Source organism: Nyctibius grandis, chromosome 8 (genome assembly GCF_013368605.1).
Source record: "Nyctibius grandis isolate bNycGra1 chromosome 8, bNycGra1.pri, whole genome shotgun sequence".
NCBI classification, from domain to species: Eukaryota; Metazoa; Chordata; class Aves; order Nyctibiiformes; family Nyctibiidae; genus Nyctibius; species Nyctibius grandis.
In genome coordinates, this window is record NC_090665.1 from 1,446,323 (window position 1) to 1,464,609 (window position 18,287).

At 44.5% G+C, this 18,287-nt stretch overlaps 1 protein-coding gene across 2 annotated transcripts in view; it reads left to right on the forward strand.

The window, feature by feature from the left end:
* TIPARP (TCDD inducible poly(ADP-ribose) polymerase) overlaps nt 1–18,287 on the forward strand; it is a 41,177-nt gene that overhangs the window by 333 nt on the left and 22,557 nt on the right. The window contains exons 2-3 of one of the 2 annotated variants that reach the window (XM_068406556.1): nt 423–540; nt 14,940–15,940. In XM_068406556.1, the coding sequence (XP_068262657.1) occupies nt 15,003–15,940 (938 nt within the window). In that variant the 5' untranslated portion in view covers nt 423–540; nt 14,940–15,002. Of the gene's footprint in view, nt 1–422; nt 541–12,566; nt 12,854–14,939; nt 15,941–18,287 lie in introns of those variants that run through there. The other variant, XM_068406555.1, reaches the window with a different exon arrangement.

Below are 18,287 nucleotides of genomic sequence, written 5' to 3' on the forward strand. Positions count from 1 at the left end.
GGTCTACCTGCACTTTTAAAAAGCATTTTTTAATTGTTTTAACTTCTACAAGTGTTCCCTCATCTCTCCTCCTGCCCACATGCCCCCGGGAAGCCACAGAAAGCGTCCCCGCAGCTTTATTTACCATCTGCAGTTTGTGGTAACAGCACGTAGGAGCCCTATTTTCCGCAATTACTAATATTGTTTCTTTATAAGAAAAGGTATGAGGTGCACACGATGAGGAAATGCTGGCTGGAAATGAAGTTATATGATCAAAAATGATTATGATAGAGATTTATAAAATGTTTAAGTGCAGAAGGACTCTGCTGTTTGACCGCGTAATAAATTTCCAAGGCCAAACGGAGAGTGGATTTTCGTGATTCAAAGTGGATTAAACATAGCGTGATAACAGAATGATATCACTAATGTCATATTATTTACAGGCAACTCTGGGAGTTACACTTCAGCTAGTGAGACCTTCCTCCTTGGCTTGGGAGTACGGGATCCCACATCAGCCGATCAGATGAAGCGCAGGAGCTCTGAGTCCCAGCAGAAACAGCCGTGAGTACCCAGCCGGGGCCGTGCACGGAAGGAAAAATTATGATTTTTTTTTTTTAATAAGGAATTCTAACTTTTAAAATGAAAAATTGTTTTCTCTGCAGAAATTATTGAAGTCATCAGCAAGGTTTTAGTGGATTGTTACTTCGGGGTCTTAAAGCACCTAAAGATGTGTGCATGTATTTCACTGGACTTGCAAGCGTGCCTGACTTTCATGGATTTATTTATTCTTGATGAGTATCTATGAGTTTCTCCTACAGGAAAGCTGGAGAGGGGCTTTTTACAAGGGCAAGTAGTGACAGAACGAGGGGGAATGGTTTTAAACTGAAAGAGGGGAGACTGAGATGAGATTTTAGGAAGAAATTCTTTGCTGTGAGGGTGGTGAGACCCTGGCCCAGGCTGCCCAGAGAAGCTGTGGCTGCCCCCTCCCTGGCAGTGTTCAAGGCCAGGTTGGATGGGGCTGGGAGCAACCTGGGCTGGTGGAAGGTGTCCCTGCCCGTGGCGGGGGGTTGGAACTGGATGGGCTTTAAGGTCCCTTCCAACCCAAACCAGTCTGTGAGTCTGTGATTTATTGTATGAAACACACGGATAGCTCTGAAAACCTTCCTTCTAATGTCTCTTTTCCTTATGCCCTGCATCTCTGGGTTACATTAACCTGTTCTGAAATGGCTTCAGCCATTTCTGGCTTCCACTGGCAGGGAATGCAGTCTGCCCATTAGACAGCACTCTGAAATCTCTTCTGAGGGTGGTACTCCAGCAGGCGTGGAGATCAGGCCTGGTTTCTTTGTAAGACACGTTAAAACTAAATGCGTAGTAGGTAACATCACTATTTGATCAATGTTACCAATGATAAGAATTTTCTTATTAAAGAACATTGTTAGAGTTGTATAAAGTAGTTGGAAACCGTGGGAAAGATGAAGTTTAAGCTTGTTTCCAGATTCAGATGTAATCATTGACTCTGTTCTTGCACAGATTTCTTCCTTCCACTCCTCTGGGTAAACTCATTTTGTGTTGTGTGGTGGAATGTAATTAAACCTAACATTTTGTTCTTGGTTTGAGTTCACATGGGCAGGGTGCTGTCGTTTTGGCACAAAATCTGCCTGGTGACCATCTCTCCGTTAAGATCAAGTATGACAGTGTTTTATGCAGTGAAATAATGAAAAAACAAATGAGCACTTTGCTTTTTTAAAAATCCTGGCACTGGCGAACTGTAGCTTTAAGCAGCCACGCTGTGTACAATGAAACTGTCACCAAAGCTTCATGTTCACTTTAAGTGTGTCGTAGTTGCTTCCCCACAAGTAAATTGAGCCACCAATTTCTGTCAAAACAATTCAAGTTCTTGTTTAAGTGCCTAAATCTGCATTGTGCTGACTGCGTCTTGTCTGAATCCTCATTCAGAAGCCGTTGGGAACATGAGGCATCAAAATCAGAGGAACAATGGCTCCATGACCCAAAAGCAAAGTTCTTCTGAGAACAGAAATATTAATGCTGTTATCTTTGTAACTTATGAAGTATGTTTCTTACCAAATTGCTTTCTAAAACAGAGAAGCAGTGATAAATATTCTGGAAATACACAGATTATCCTTTCTGCTCTTGCTTTTTTTCTAAATCTCTAAGCTGGACCAAGCTTAAAATTTTACATGAGGGCAGTGGCATCCAGCAGGATTTGTTTTGTCTGTTTTCTCATTGCCACTTACCTGTGTGAAGTACAGACTCCAAAGCACATTTGTGTCAGATTGAAAAGCAGAATCTCCAAAGCAGGTGAGCAACCTCAGGTGGGTCGAGAACAGAACCAGGAAGCTGCTGTGGTGGCTCTTTCAGGAATAGGTGCCCCAGGACTGAAGAGCCATGAGTCCTTGTCGCTCCAGTAGCAAACAGCAGTGCAGGGATACGGGGTTGTTCTGGCCCCATAATGGTGCCTTGTCTCCTGCATGTCTCCAGCAGGTCAGTGCAGGAATACCTAGGGTATAACTGATGTGTGGGGTGGGAGGAGCTGACCATTTTTGCTGTCATCTAGTGTTAATATTGGGACATCCCAGTAATTTTTATGGCGAAGTGAATTGCTCTGTCGTTAGTTACCGTGGTAGCTGACATCTTATTTAACAGAAGAATTAAAAAAGTTCAGGTAGAAATGTCTTTTTCAGGATCACTATCACATTCCAACGTTAACAGTTGCATCAAAAAGAAATACTGACGGGCAAGAAACCTCCCTGAGTCCCACAGAAGATAATATTTGTGATTAAAATACATATCACCCCAGTGGTGATGACAGCTGATCTCTGTGGTGGTGTACAATTCACGTTCATAAAGTAATGTAGAACATCATGTGCTGTGTGGAATTACAATGCACACCCTTAATCTCTCTATAACAAAACAAATGTCCTCAACGTGGGCTTTGATACACCCTCTCTATTCTTTGCTTTTATAACATTAGTTTGTCAGAGTAAATCTTCAGGGATACATTTAAGAGAGACCTGATGTTTTAAAAGTGTTTATTTCAGCCAGTTATGGAATGTAACACAGCAATGAGTCCAGCTGTCTGTCAGAAAAGGAGGGTCTCATTTCTTTGATGTTGTCTCCAGATGCTTGCATGTGTTTTTTTCAATAGTACCAGTGGTGATACTCTGTTATACTTGGGGGTGAGTGTGTTTTCCTCTTTTTAAGTTAGGCTAAAAGGCCTTTGGCCTCATGTTTACCCTGGATTTGATGTTTTACTGTGGAAATGAAGCATCTATGCAGTGTCTTGCATCTTTCTCAGTCCATTATATATATGCTAGTACTATATGAATTTTAGTTTAAATCATACCACAGCCAGAGGAATGATCCCACTCATGTGAAAACACCTTTTTATTTTCCATATGCAACTACATTTTGAACCTACATTCAAAGTTAAAGCATAAACTTGGCCGACCTCACAACCATTAATTTTGCTGCCTACTTACCACCCATTCTGGTTTTGTTTGCTTCTCTAAAAGGGTTTTTGTTAAGCACAGAAACAATATCTATTATTTGCTTTCAGGAGCCATTTCATTGCCAGGTCCTCTGGGAGTGATGACTTCCTTTTGCCCTTATTTAATTGTTCTAGCTGAACATTTCATTTCTGTTCTAGCTGAACCATTTCACTTCACATATGTGGAAGACCTCTGTCTACTCTGCTGTTTTAACCTAAGTAATTCACTGAAATAGAGAACGTTTCCTAGCAGTGTGGATACAGCCTAAAAAGTTTGTGACTGAGACTTAACCTTGCAGCTGTCTATTATAATTCTCGGGGGAAATTGTGTATTCTCCTCATTCTGGCTAGAAGAAATCTGGACAGATTTCTTTCCATGTTTCCTCTTACATCCCTCCGTCCTCCCCAACACTTGTTAGGTGGGAAATAAATTCCATAGTTTTGAAAACTGCTAGGTTTTCACATTCACATCTGAATCTAAATTCAAACTAACTTTCTCAACGGCATTTGTTCCAGAGTCAGTGGAGTAAACTATGTCCAAGAATTAAATCAGAGCAGAGCAAAAGCTTCACTATAGTTAAGATTGAAAAACCCCTCATTGTTCAAAATCACACTCTTGTAATAGTCTGAAATCCTGGTGTTTACTTGGGTGTATTGAAATTTGTCATGCAGTGAGGGATTAGCTGAGTTTTGGATCAGCTGATTGGGGACTGTTGAAATAGGAAAGAAAAACCTTCTTTGAATAAACACGCGTGACGCTCATAAACTAAGTGTCGTCTTCTGTCTTTGTGTGAGCGAGGTGGATGAGCAGCTTCCCAGTTGTGTGCTGTGCTTTTTTTGAAGCATTCTGTGGTGTCTGAGGTTTTAAATTGAAGACATAATCTGGCTGTATGATTTTTCAGCCAAATCAGTTCCTCGATGTGGTTTAGAAGTAGCCCCCAGAAGAGCACAGTCTGGGGGTTGGTAAGGAGTGGCACTGTCTTGAACCAGCGTTGTTTCCAGACAGTTTTGAGAGGACAGCTTGCTTGTCTGGATATGAATTTGGGAAGAATCTGTGATGCTGTAAGGGCAGGAGAATATCTGAGCTATCCTCTGTGTTAGGAAAAGGGAAGATAGTTGCAATAATCATTGAGGCAAACAAAGCAGAGTACGTTATCCAGTGCTGTTGCTTCGTGAGTTCTCTCTTACCTTGTGAGAACACCACATTGAAATACTGTGAAACACCCTTCTGGAATGCTGAATTCAGCAACACACGGATTTCTGAATTCCAGAAGTAAAGCATTTACAGTGTACTCCCACACAATAATTCTTCTGTAAAGAAATAATCTTTCAAATGCATATTCTCCTTCTCAAACATCGAGCAGAGCATCTCTCCTACTCATAGTCACTTAAGGCTATTTCAGCTGATCTGGAACTGTGCCTAGCCCATTGGATGCACATGATATGTTTGTGAATAATTTTATTATTGCCATTTTCAGGAGTTAAGTTTGAAGATTTGAACATTAACAGTTATTTCTCAAGCTTCAGATTTTTGTTCTTCATCTCCTGCATCTTGGAAGAAAAATGTTTTGTTGAATTTAGTGTTAACTTCTTCCATTCATTTATTTTATTTTTAATGTAAGATGTGAATGCTGCTGTTTTCCTCCTTGCTGTTTGAATCATGCAGAGCTTGGCAGAGCAGTTAAATTTATACTACTTCTCCCTTTTATATTTTAAGGATTGACCTTTTCAAGGGATGTCTAGAGATCTTCATTCACACTCAGCTCTTCAAGGGTCTTACAAGTCTTTGTCGAATCAGTGTTTTACTGGGTAACTAAAGCTCTAATGAAGGTTTGCTGTAGTGAGCAGCTCTTAGCTGGCTTTTCAGATGTAAAATACTACGGTACTGTTACCTGCCAGGTGTCCCTTTATGATTTGTTGGAAATTTTGGTTGAAGAATGGACATTATTTACATGTAGATAGTACTACCTGTGTGTGTGTGTTAGAACTAGCTGTATAAATTTTAGTTGGTTGACACTGCATTATATAAATATATTCTCATTGTGTTTAGTTTAAATAGGAGCAGCCTACAGGAGAAAAAACAAAGCCCTGCCACCCACACATCACTGCTCACCGTGTGGCAGAATCCATGTGCTCCAGAACCACCAGCGATTTAGAATGAACCTTCAAAACATGTCAGAGTTACATGGTATTCTATCAGTCGGTTTGTGTAGCTCATATTAGTTAAGGATGGGTGGTCAGCGTTGCCTTGGCCTTCACTAAATTGACACGGCTTATGCTGATGGAAGAGACTTCCACGAGAGGGTGCACCAGTGCAGCAAAACCCTTTATAAACCAAATGAGCATGTCCTCGTTCTGGGCATATTTTATGTCATTTTCTGTGTTAACTCATGTATCTAAATGAACTTCAAAATTGGCTGGATGCTTTAATGTCCCAGAGCATCCCTCTGGTCTGTAGCAGATGGACACACGATGCTTTGCGGGTGAGTAAGTCAGGAAGTTTAGTTTTGAGCAAGAGGCACTGTTTGCAGAGGTCCTGCTCACACTGATGAAAGGCTGTCTTCAGCCTCCAGTCACAAAATGCTCATTTTGGCTTTTTTTTTTAGTTTTGAAGTATCATTAATTTTCCTCACAAACTGGTACAACAGTGGATAGTACAGCTGCAGGAGAAAACTCCATCTAGAAAGATGACTTCTCGAAAGACTGCTGACTTGAGTATGACTGATATAATTTTTTTTCTGTTTCTATTTTGTGATAAAATCATTTCTTGTTTCATAAGATAGACGAGAACTCTTTGTAACGCTTCAGCTTAAGCTGTGTAATCACAGAATCACAGAATCAACCAGGTTGGAAGAGCCCTCTGGGATCATCGAGTCCAACCGTTGCCCTGACACCACCATGTCAACTAGACCATGGCACTAAGTGCCATGTCCAGTCTTGTCTTAAACCCCTCCAGAGATGGTGACTCCACCACCTCCCTGGGCAGCCCCTTCCAATGGCTAATGACCCTTGCTGAGAAGAAATGCTTCCTAATGTCCAACCTGAACCTCCCCTGGTGAAGCTTGAGGCTGTGTCCTCTTGTCCTATTGCTAGTTGCCCGGGAGAAGACGCTGACTCCCATTCCACTACAACCTCCCTTCAGGTAGTTGTAGACTGCACTAAGGTCACCTCTGAGCCTCCTCTTCTCCAGGCTAAACACCCCCAGCTCCCTCAGCCGTTCCTCGTAGGTCAGACCCTCCAGACCCTTCCCCAGCTTGGTCGCCCTCCTCTGCACTCGCTCCAACACCTCAACATCTCTCTTGAAGTGCGGGGCCCAGAACTGGACACAGGATTCAAGGTGCAGCCTCACCAGTGCCAAAATGGCACCGTACTGATATGCTAAAAGCATTCAAGTGTTCTGCTGCATGTGTAGGCCAAAGCTCTAGGTCCATTCCTCTAAGGCTGCAGCCCTAGGATAGTGAGGGATCTCTGCAGAAATGATTAACAGATTTTCCAGGAAAAGGGCCTGCTTTTGAATCATGCATTCCCTGTCCGAATACATGAATCATAAATCACTTACAGAGATAAGATTATCTGATAGTCAGCAAAATAACTACAAGTATGGTGATATTCGTATGTGTACCATACAATCATTTTTTTTCTGAGAAATGCTGTTTTCACCAAACTTTCAGGTTTTATTAAATAAGAGAAACAGAATGGTGTGCTTTTAAAACTTTTAATTTACAGTAGAAGATTTAATTTACAGTACAAGATATTAAAAGCAGGTGAATTTGAGACCAAGGAAATTACTGGGGTTTGTTACTGCTAGCTGCAAATGTTGGGTCTGGATTCAAAAAGTTTCATTTACTAATAGTGATGAATTGGAACTACTCTACTTGAGTACTTGATACTTTTGAGCAGGGTAAAAGGGAAGAATACGAGGTTTTACTAAAAAATTACCACCACACAGTGAATATGTCATTTAACTAGCAAGAAGATTTTTGTTTTGAAGACTATAAACTAGCCACCTTCTTCCATTTACACCAGTTCTAGATGATCATGTGTAAGCAGATGAGGGTTTGTTTTTTTTACGTGCTTGTGGGTAGTGCCAGGAGAATAATCTGTGTTTATCTTTTTCTTAAAAACACTGTGCTTTTAGGTCATTGTCTTCCAAAGAGCCAAATGCATCTCCCAGTCAGGCAGGCAATACTGCTTAATCATCTGAGGTTCCTCGCTGTATCTGATAGCAGTAGGGCACAAGGAGGAATAGTAATTACTGTAGTTATTTGCTTACTGATCCTCTTGCTCTGAATGTAATGGCATTTTCAGCAGCAATTCTTCATTCTGACAGTGGCTGGAAATCAGCCATTAGATACACAACACAGATGCCCCCCAGCAAAGTAGGGTCCCACCTTTTCTAGGCTCTGACATGAAGCATTTGCCACTCCCCGGAGGTCCTTCTTCTGACCTGAAGTTATATGTACCAGCCTGGGCAAAGTTCAGTCAATGTTGAGTGTTTCCAGTGGAGGGAGACTTTAATTGATAGAAAATTTCATCTCCACATGCTTGGACCTTGAAATTTCTGCCCTCCTCATCTTCAGGAGAGGCCAAAGCGAGACGTAGCTCACTAGGTGTCACTCCAGAAGAGGCTACCGGCATGTGGGTGCTGTATAAGCCTTTGCTGCCCTCCTCTCTCTTCATTAGTGAAAACTGGCTGGCATTATTTTACCTTCATATAAACACAACAAGCACTTTTTCACTTTTAAAAAAACCAATTAAAATTACCACTCTTGGTATTAAGAGGGAGTTAACTGGACTATTGCAGAAGTCTAGTAGCTATGGAAGAGTCAGCACATCTCGGTAACAGGGTGAACTGAGCAGAGATTTTCTTTTCCCATCTGTTAACTTGTAAAAACTGTCTGCACCACTGACATTTCTTTCCTCTTGGTACTCACCGATCCTGACTTGCTGGCACATGTCTGTGTCAGAACAAGGGTAGGGCTTGAAACGTTATTTGAAAGTGATTAACATTTGTCATCAAGCATTGGTGTGGAAAAGAGCCATCTCTTTGGTTAATTTTAAAGCATTACTGTAAAAATCAGCTACATCATAGATGAATTCCTGAGTTTGATATTGATTTCTGTAATAAATGTACATGAATAGATTGTTTTTCCACTGCTAAATCAAAGTCAGTTTAGTATTTTTATTAAAATAAAGGTGGTATAACTTTGTAGTCTGTTTCCTACTGCAAATAATAATTCAGTAGCTTAAGAATAACAACTTTCATTTCTTATTTTCAGCATTCATGTGTGCTGCTACATAGCAGAGAGAGAGGCATATACTTCATATGTTCTCTTTGACTTTGAAGTGCTAAATGGTTGATCCGGTGTGTCAGGTGTAATCTCAAAATAAGTTCAGTTCCAACCAATAAAACTTTCTGTAAGCATGAGTTTGTCATGCAACTTCTGCGTTGAGTAGCAAGATCTTGGAATGATAGCAGTGGTTTTGTGATTTATCATGCTATCAGTTAAATGAATCACCATAGTATCAAAGAAAAGTAGTCCTGCAGTACTGATGGCTTTGCATGATGACCTTGAATCACTTTTTCTGGAAAGGCTGCCTTAGATAGCAGGGAAAGGTGTGTGCCATGTACCACCACATAACATCCTGGTGTTTCTTTTCAGCAGTTTCAATGTTCACCTGCTCCGTAACTGAGAAAACGAAAATGTAACCATGTTAAAGGTCTTAGCTGACTGAACTAGGCAGTGCAGTTTAGAAAGATATCCTGAAGGTGGGGAGGTATTTTAACTTCATTAACTTCTTTTCCTGGTGACAAAGAATCAGGAAAAAAAGGTTTTAAAACATGTTGGTCTATATCCTGCATTGGTTTTGCTCCCAAAAATGTGTTCGCAGGGATTCTTAATCTTTAATGAGAGGGCTTCCCCACACCCACTGCTAGCCACCGCCAACAGTTTTTCCCTCTGATTCAATGGCAGAAGATCACAGAATCACACAGACTGGTTAAGGGTTGGAAGGCACCTCTGGAGATCATCCAGCCCAACCCCCTGCCCAAGCAGGGTCACCCAGAGCACGTTGCACAGGGTCGCGTCCAGGCGGGTTTTGAATATCTCCAGAGAAGGAGACTCCCCCCCTCCCTGGGCAGCCTGTGCCAGGGCTCTGGCACCCTCACAGTAAAGAAGTTCCTCCTCATATTCAGATGGAACTTCCCATGTTTCAGCTTGTGCCCATTGCCCCTTGTCCTGTCACTGGGCACCACTGAGAAGAGTCTGGCCCCATCCCCTTGACACCCACCCCTAAGGTATCTGTAAGTGTTGATAAGATCCCCCTCAGTCTGCTCTTCTCCAGCTGAACAGCCCCAGCTCCCTCAGTCTCTCCTCACAGCAGAGATGCTCCAGCCCTCTGACCATCTCCGTACCCTCCGCTGGACTCTCTCCAGTAATTCCTTGTCTTTCCTGAACTGGGGGGCCCAGAACTGCACACAGTTACTCCAGATGTGGCCTCAGCAGGGCCGTGTAGAGGGGCAGAAATACACTGGGCTAAAATAAGAGCTTGGGGCAGTGACTGTTCCTTTTCCTTCTTGCTGGAAATGCTGAGAGTGAGAGTCTGTGCAGGACAGACTTGGGCTGTAACGGCTTTGGAGACCGCCTTGTTCCCCAGCATCCTTCCAGTCCCCACCAGCATTTGCTGACTTCCCTTCATGTAACACATCAGAAAAGGACAGTTAACCTTCCTGTGATGGGATGTGTTCATGGTGCAAGTATTGAGGTAGAAAAAGAGGTATTGCTTCTGTCACTGGAAAAAAATATGTTGGAGCCAGAGAACTTTTTTTCTGAGCATGAGCATTCAAGTCAAAGCCATTTCCCTTCTTCCATCAGCAAGTGAAGTGTGCATACTGATTACTGCCTTATTTGCAAGTCAGAATTGTAGATTGCACTCGCTCTGATGCAGTTTACCATCTGCAAGAAATAATTAAAGCTTGCTTTCTCTTGCTTAAGATTTAACCGTGTATTTAAAAATGAGATCATGCTTTCATGGTGGTCATATTTTCTTTATATATTTGTGTGGGGTAGCCTCAGAAATGGGTGTATGACCTGCTGGCGTGCTGTGATGGATTTCCTTTAATTATACATCTGTTTTGAGAAAGCTGGTTATTCCAGGCATCCATCTTTCCCCAGTTACATCCTTACAGTCCCACTGCAGCGGGAGCCGTGCATACCTTAGCGTGTAGTTCAGCCATATGTGCTACTTATTTATATCTCCTGCATGAAATAAGCTATTCCAAACAGATCATTTCTGTTCTGGTAATAGAAGATGAACGCAAGTGTGTGTACGGTTCTTCCTCACTGAATGAGGATGTGACACATTGCCAGTCACCGTGCTTGGGAAAGCTCTTGGTTTGTCGAGGCCAGACAGAGCAGGGCTGCGCCTGTCTGATGTTTCAGACACTCGAGTTCAATTAATTTACAGATGATAATTTGTTTTCAGCTCCTGTAGATGTGGATGCCTTCTTCGCTCGGCCTCTCTTGTGTCATTCTATAAGAAGGCAGCTCAATTTTTGTAATTTGTTTGTAGAAATGGCATTTTCTCCCTGCATTATAAACGCAGCTGTGCAGCGTTTGCAAAACGCTCCGTAAAGCTTGTGCCATCTCAAAATGACAGTTTCTTTCCAGATGCCTGTATTTCTGTATACAAAATTTCATAAAATCACCGCACAGAAGGAATGAAAGACTGGTTTTATTTAGAAAGGAAACAATAACACATGTAATAGGTGTTCCATCAACATAAATTTCACCTTCTGAAGTTATTTACCTCTTTATAAGTTATCTGGCCAAGTTAGTGATGCAGATGCGCTGAATTCTGGTGGTGTTGAGTCCGTGTGACTTGCTGGCCATGTCCTACGGAAACTTACTACAGAAACACGAGCGTGTGATTCACCAGGGAGGCATCCCAGGCTGTCACACCAGCAGCTGAGCTGCCCCACCGTGCTCTCACACACGCACAGCGTGCAGCCAAGAGATGACAGCACGCCAATGGCTTTGGGACAAAAGAAACCATGCTCTTAACGAATTCAACCTATAAAATACGCCTTGTAAATAAATAGGAACTTACTGTAATTGATTATATGTGCTGTACTTGATGCTTTCTTTTTCAGAGTGTGTCACAGGGCCCAAATCCTGGCAGCCCCGTGCGAGAAGGGGGCTGAGCTCACCCCGTGGAGGTACAGAAAATGAGTCACGGTGACTTTTGTTCCAGGATGGGCTTCTGGTTTACTTCTTAGTCATTAATTACTGTTCTTTGAGCAACGTACACCGTGAAATTCAGTCCTGTTTGGAAGTCGAGCGTGCTATCTTTGGCTTTAGCAAGGGCTGTTTATTCCAGCGCGCTGCGTGACTGGTAAGCTGCGGGAGCTGACGAACTCGCGTGTTCCCAGGCGCAGCTCGCTCCTTGCGTGCGAGCACACCCGCACGCACGCCTCGCCCCGCCATCGCCCTGCTGCGGGTTATTTTTTGCCTGAGGAAATCCTCCTTACAGCCCCGTGTCGGTGCGGCGTTGGGGCTCACAAGGGGGAGGGAGGTGAAACTAAACGCTTAAAGCGTGGTCAATGAAACGCGAAGGCATCTGTTACCCCTTCGCTGTTGGGAAGGACCCAGTCAGGGCGCTTTGTTTTCTCTGGTGTCACTGGTTACAGTGCGGGGGCTTCACACACGCCAAAGTCACGCTGCAGCCCGGCCGCCTTTGTCTCCATTCCGGAGCCCCGGGGGTCGGGGGAGGCGGAGGGGGCGGGCCGGCTTCCCGGCACCGGCGGCGGGGAGCAGCCGCACCGCCCCGGCCGCCTCGGAGAGCTCCGCCCCGGGCCGCGCAGCCGCCTGCCCAGCGCGCTCGGGAAGCGATACTTAAAACTGGGAGGGGAAGATGTGAGGGGCAGAGGGAGCTGCGGGGCGGGACGGGCGGTGTGGGCGCAGCTCTGGGCGGGCAGGGCTGCCGTGAGCCCCGCCGCACTCCCCCGGGGCCCGGCTCCGGCCTCCCCCCGCCGCGCTCCCCCCGGGGCCCGGCTCCGGCCTCCCCCCGCCGCGCTCCCCCCGGGCCCGGCTCCGGCCTCCCCCCGGGCCCCGGCTCCGGCCTCCCCCCGCCGCCGTCTCCCGGTAACCCCGAAGGCGAGTGGCGAACCAGCCCGGGACTCCCGGCCCGAGCCGCAGCCGTTCCTGCGCTGTGGCCGTGCAGACACGGACGTGCTGGCGCCCGGCTGCAGCAGCCCGTGCGTTTATTTCCTTCCCCCCCGCCCGCCCCAGCAGGCTGATGCGGTGTTGGAGGTGTCCTTAAACCGGGGCAACCCGCAGGAATCCCACGGGAGGGGAGCAGAAGCCGGTAGGTCTCAGCGGGGGAGCGGTGCTGGGGAGGGGGGGACCTGCGGGAAGTTGCGAGGAGGTTTGTCTGCTTGCTCTTGTTGTTAGGTGTTGTGTTTGAGCTGTCGCTTTTATTTTTCCTTCTTTTAAAATTTATTTTAGGGTCACTAGACTTTCTTTCGTGAAGGAAAGGGAGGTGTGGTTCGCGTGAGACTTAGGGGCTGAAATCTCCCACCAAGAGCTTCCTCTGTTGAAATACATTGTGCAAATACAGCGTTGCTCGTGGGGATTGTTAGTGTTGTTTCTAAATAATAGCGACTGGTTTGGGGTGTTAAAATGCTGAATTAGAAATGCCAACAAATTCTGATGTTCTTTATTCCTACTTTGTTGGGGGATTCAGCTCTATATAGTAAGGCAGTTCCTTAAGAATAGCAGCAAAACTTAAATTATACTCAAGGAAGCAATACCAGTGTTGAAGTAGCGTTAAAGATAGGGCTGAAAAATGACCATAAGTCACTTGTTTGGCTCCTCGGCACAGCAGGACTCCTTGAACCCTGGGAGATCCTCTCACATACCGCAGGGGCACGATGAAGTGAAGCATCTGATTCCTTTCCGAGTTGAGGATTCTTAAACCTTGGAAGTATTTGAAGGTTTAAGGTACACTTGGTGTTTTAGAAAGAAAATTGCCTGCTATGTCTGTGGAAGAATAACAGAGACACCAATAATTTTGGAGTTTGTTTTAACTGGCAAGCAGATATACCGTTTGCTTTAAATTTAATCAAAAAATGGGAAACTGGAGAGGTACAACTATTTTTTTTTCTTTTTCCTGGCGATCCTGACGTGCTGTTTCCCAGGGTAATGCAAAAGGCTTATGAACGAATGTTCCAAAATAAGGAAGACTCTGTGAGAAATTTTCTGGAGCAAATTGTCAGCAGTAAGAAATTACTGCCAGATTTTATCTGTTTTCTGGCGTTTTGTTTTGTCATGAGAAGTTACTTTGCTCGGAACGCATTTATCCAGGAAGCAATCGTTAATGTGCTCTGCTCTAAGCTTTGAGGCTGCGTGCCAGGAGATTGAAGAGGGTTTAATTAAGCGTAATCAAACATTACAGGATTCCTGATTAAAAGGTATAGAGCTTGCTTTCTGGTGACGTACGAGACGTACTATTTATTTGCACTTTAGAAAAAAATTTTTTTCATGTTGCAAGTAAATTTTTCTCTGCTCCTGAGTAACCAGCACCCCTTTGTTTTCTTCGCTGCCCGGTTTTAATTCGTGTTGACTGTTGCGGGAGGCAGAGGAGCTCGGTGTGTCACGGCAGGGTGACGGAGTGCAGCCAGCGCGACTGAGTCAGTGCGAGAGTGTGTGGGCATGTGAGCGTGGCTGCGTGTGAAGTGGGAGGGCCAGGACGTGTAGGGGACTGTCAGTGTCGGATGTGCAGCGGGAGGAACAGGGTGTCAGCACTTGAATTCCCGTGTCTGAAAAGCCAAGGATTAAATCCTGGCCCCTGCTGAAGTCGGTGTGAAGTTTGCCGTTCGTTGAAGCGGAGCCAGCGGTTCTCTGAGGATGCGGCTGGGTGGGTGGGTGAGATTGTGCGAGGGAAGATGTATGTGAATGGAAGGGGGATGTGTACGTCTGCCTGCTTATCTGGTGGGAGAAGAAATGCTTTGTGAGTGATTAAAGTGTGGTGGGAACGTATGTCTGCTGATGCGTCTGTTCTCCGGTCCGTGTGTGATTGAGGCATAAAAATGAACAATGCAGCGTTCGCTTTTGTGGAATATAATGAACTAAAGTGCTGTTTATTATTAAACATCATCGCAAGGAGGAGGACAGCAGACCATCCCCCTTTCCTGCCCCCCCTCTGGGGATCGTGTGTGCGTGCCTGAGTGTCTCTGAGATTTCGTGTGTGAGAAGACGATGAGTGTGTGTTTGGGATTAATTAGCCTGAGTTTAGCTGGTTTCATGCTTTACGTGCCTAGGGGCTACCCACAGTCACAGAGAAGGGAGGAGTTTGCTGTTGCTGGCTCGAAATCCTCTCCAGGGGTGATCTTGTTCGTGTCAACCATGAGCAATTAGAGAGATTAACTGTCTTGTTTTCCTTTCTGCCCTAGATTGATTCTTGTGAGGCTCTGGGACGTTTGAAAGTGATTTGGAGAGAGCAAAGTCTGTGTCTGATGGACGCCGAACCAAAGCCAGCGTGTGTTGTGCAGCAGACTCACTGCCCAGGAATGAAGTGCCCTCCTGCAGAGGACTTTCCTCCTCAGGTCAGACTGTCTGAAAAGATACCACCAGTGAAGCCTTGCTTCAAGAAGAAGCAGCAAGTGCAGAAGAGGCTGGACACAGAAACTCTCCGGGCTTTGCGGCCAATCTTCACCAGTTTGCTGGGAGCTGGGACCTTGGATAGGGTCTTTGTGCCCCGAGGCCAAGGTGGCGGTCATAGTGATTTATGTGAACCTGCTGTGAAAAAGACTCTGGACCTCGGTACTTCTTGCCCCCAACCACAAAGTAACGTGACTGTGCTGATGCCAACAGCTCCAGATGTGCAGAGTCAATTGCCAGTAGCTCATCCTTCTTCTGGGCATCCTGAGCAAGATGTCCAGTCAGGAGAGCAAGGCTTCTCACCAGAAACTACTCCTGGAACGGCTGCTGATAATAGTAGTGAATCATTCCAGGATCATCCTTTGCACCCAACTTCCAGTGATGGTGCAGCTTGTCCTTTGTTTCCAGACAAGATTCTGGAAAGCTACACATCTGGTTTGTTCCAAGAGAACAGCTGTCCAATGCAATACAATTTGAGCCCAAGCAATAAATTCAGTGCTGGGATATTCCAGGATAAAAGCGAAGAAGCTTCTCTTGATCTGGTATTTGAGCTCTTGAACCAACTGCAATATCACACCCATCAGGAAGACGGAATAGAAATCTGTGTGGATTTCCTCCAGGGCACTTGTGTTTATGGCAGTGATTGTCCCAAACATCACACGGTCTTGCCTTATCATTGGCAAGTGAGAAGGACAGCAACGCAGAGCTGGCAAAGTGTGACCAATGATTCCCAGGAGCATCTGGAGAGACTCTACTGCAACCCTGACAACGATAGGATCAAAGTGAAGTATCGGTAGGTAACTGAATTTACTCCCTTGCTAGCAAAGCCATGGGTGCTTAACTGAGCAGCAGTGCAGAAATACAACTGCAGAAATACAATCTGTGTTCTTTTTTCCTGATGTTTTGTGTACAAATGTTTCATGAACCCTGTGGTGATGTTACCTGAATAATATCTAACAAGTTTGCCACGATAGAAAATTCTTGCACATCTATTAAAACTGCTGTTTATGGTCTGGAAAGTATTCTTTGAAGCTGAAGGACTTGAAGTGCGTGAAATAAGAAAACTTCAGTTCTGTAGAAGTTGAGAGAGTTGACAGAGACTGTTGTGTAACATTGTGCTTGTTCCTGACATTCCTAATTAGTCCTGTCTCTGAGTTAGAAAAAGTGGCAGCACGCATGAGCCTTGCAGCGGTTGAAACAGGAGTACAGCAGTTGCTTTCTGCCCGTGTGAATCCAGAGTGACTGTATGCACTCCAAGTGCAGTTTTCATAGTTGCATTCCAAGCAACTAAAATCAGCTGGATGCTCTGTTAAGTCCTTTGACTGGAAATTTCATATAGTTGCTAATAGATGTTTCAGCTAATTCACTATGAACAACCTGAGCAATCCCTTCAGAAATGCTGATCATCTGTTTAAGTTGTCATCTAAAAATGTTAAACCACTTATTGGAAGTTACTGTTTCCTCTATACAGTTTTTATCTACTCACTTCCTGAAATTAGAAAACAGTGTTTAAGTTTCCCTGGTTGTGTTACCAATTCAGGCTTGATCCAGCACCCTGAGATCTAAACTAAAACTTCTCCAACTTTTATAATGCAGGTTGTGTTCTGAACAGCAGTGGGGAGTGCTGATGTTTACAAGTTTGTCAGATCTCTATACTCTGTGTTCTCGTGAGTGCAGGGTGTAGACTGCTCTTTTTTTCTTCTGGAGGAAACATACAGTGCAGATTTCTCCTATCTTATCTGCCCTGCCATAATCTGTGAGCCTGGTGTAACTCATCTACTCGTGGTCAGTTCAAAGCAGCGCTTCCGTAGTTGTGTGGTAAAACCTTCACGTTGCCTTTGCCATCTGAGTCCTTGTGGGTTTGTTCTCGCTGCCTCTTCCTCCTTCCAATTCCTGAAGAAGTATTTCCCTTCTACCTTAACGTTTTAATTTGAATTTACTGTGCTGAGGTTTCTCATTAGGCACCAGAGACCCAATCTAATGCTTAAAGTCAATGTGAGACTTTCCTTTCACCTAACTGGACATTGGATTAGGCACTCAGGCTCCATCAGCCTATGGATTCATCCTTTTTAGTGAAGACAATACCAGAATATTGATACCCCACGCTGAAAATGAAAGTGAAGTAGGAAATAAGAATTATATGTAATAGGGAATAATCATATTTTATAGAATTGTCTTGAAAAAATATGCCAGTCTGTTTAAAAAAAATTAAAACCCTTGTAACTGCATAGTAGATAAAATTTGCTGTATTTTACAACAGAGAAATTTCCATATTTTCAAAGTATTTTAAATGATTTCTGAAAACAAAACAGCAAATGTAGAAATGAGACAAGCCCATGCAAGCAATTTAAATTGGAGCTCTGTGCAAACGAGCAAGTTTTCTTTTTGAAGCCTGTATCGCAGAACCCATCGCTACACACATGATCTACGTGTTCGAAATGATGGAGTTAAGACTGATTAATTTTAAAAGAAACAATGCTTCATAATTGCTTAGTCATCTCCAGCCTGTAAAGTTGGCTGAATAGCATTGTCCGCCTTTACACTTACTGTGCAGGTTTCCAGTCTGGTGAGTATTTTGGTCTCTTGGTACACAGAGTTTCTGTCTGTCTGAACCGGTCGAGAAGAAACTTATCGGGTGCGTTGCCAGACACGTGACATTCTGTTACCCTGAGTGAAGTCAGAGGAGCAGCGTGAGCTCAGAAAACCCGGGTGTGCTGGGTCAGAGCTCCACTGTGGGTCCTGCAGTTGGCCTGAAACTGCTGTCAATGTGGAGGCAGGTTCTTTGAATACAAACTAGGCTTCATCACGTTGAGTTGAACTGGCTACCCAGTGAGGTAAAAGCAGTCTACTCAGCCTAAAATCATTTTAAGCAGCAGTATTTTCTAACTAAATTCTGTTTCAAGCTGCTAATTAGCCTGGAGAAGAGGAGGCTCAGAGGTGACCTTAGTGCAGTCTACAACTACCTGAAGGGAGGTTGTAGCGCAGTGGGAGTCGGCCTCTTCTCCCGGGCAACCAGCGCTAGGACAAGAGGACACAGCCTCAAGCTTGGCCAGGGGAGGTTCAGGTTGGACATTAGGAAGCATTTCTTCTCAGCAAGGGTCATTAGCCATTGGAAGGGGCTGCCCAGGGAGGTGGTGGAG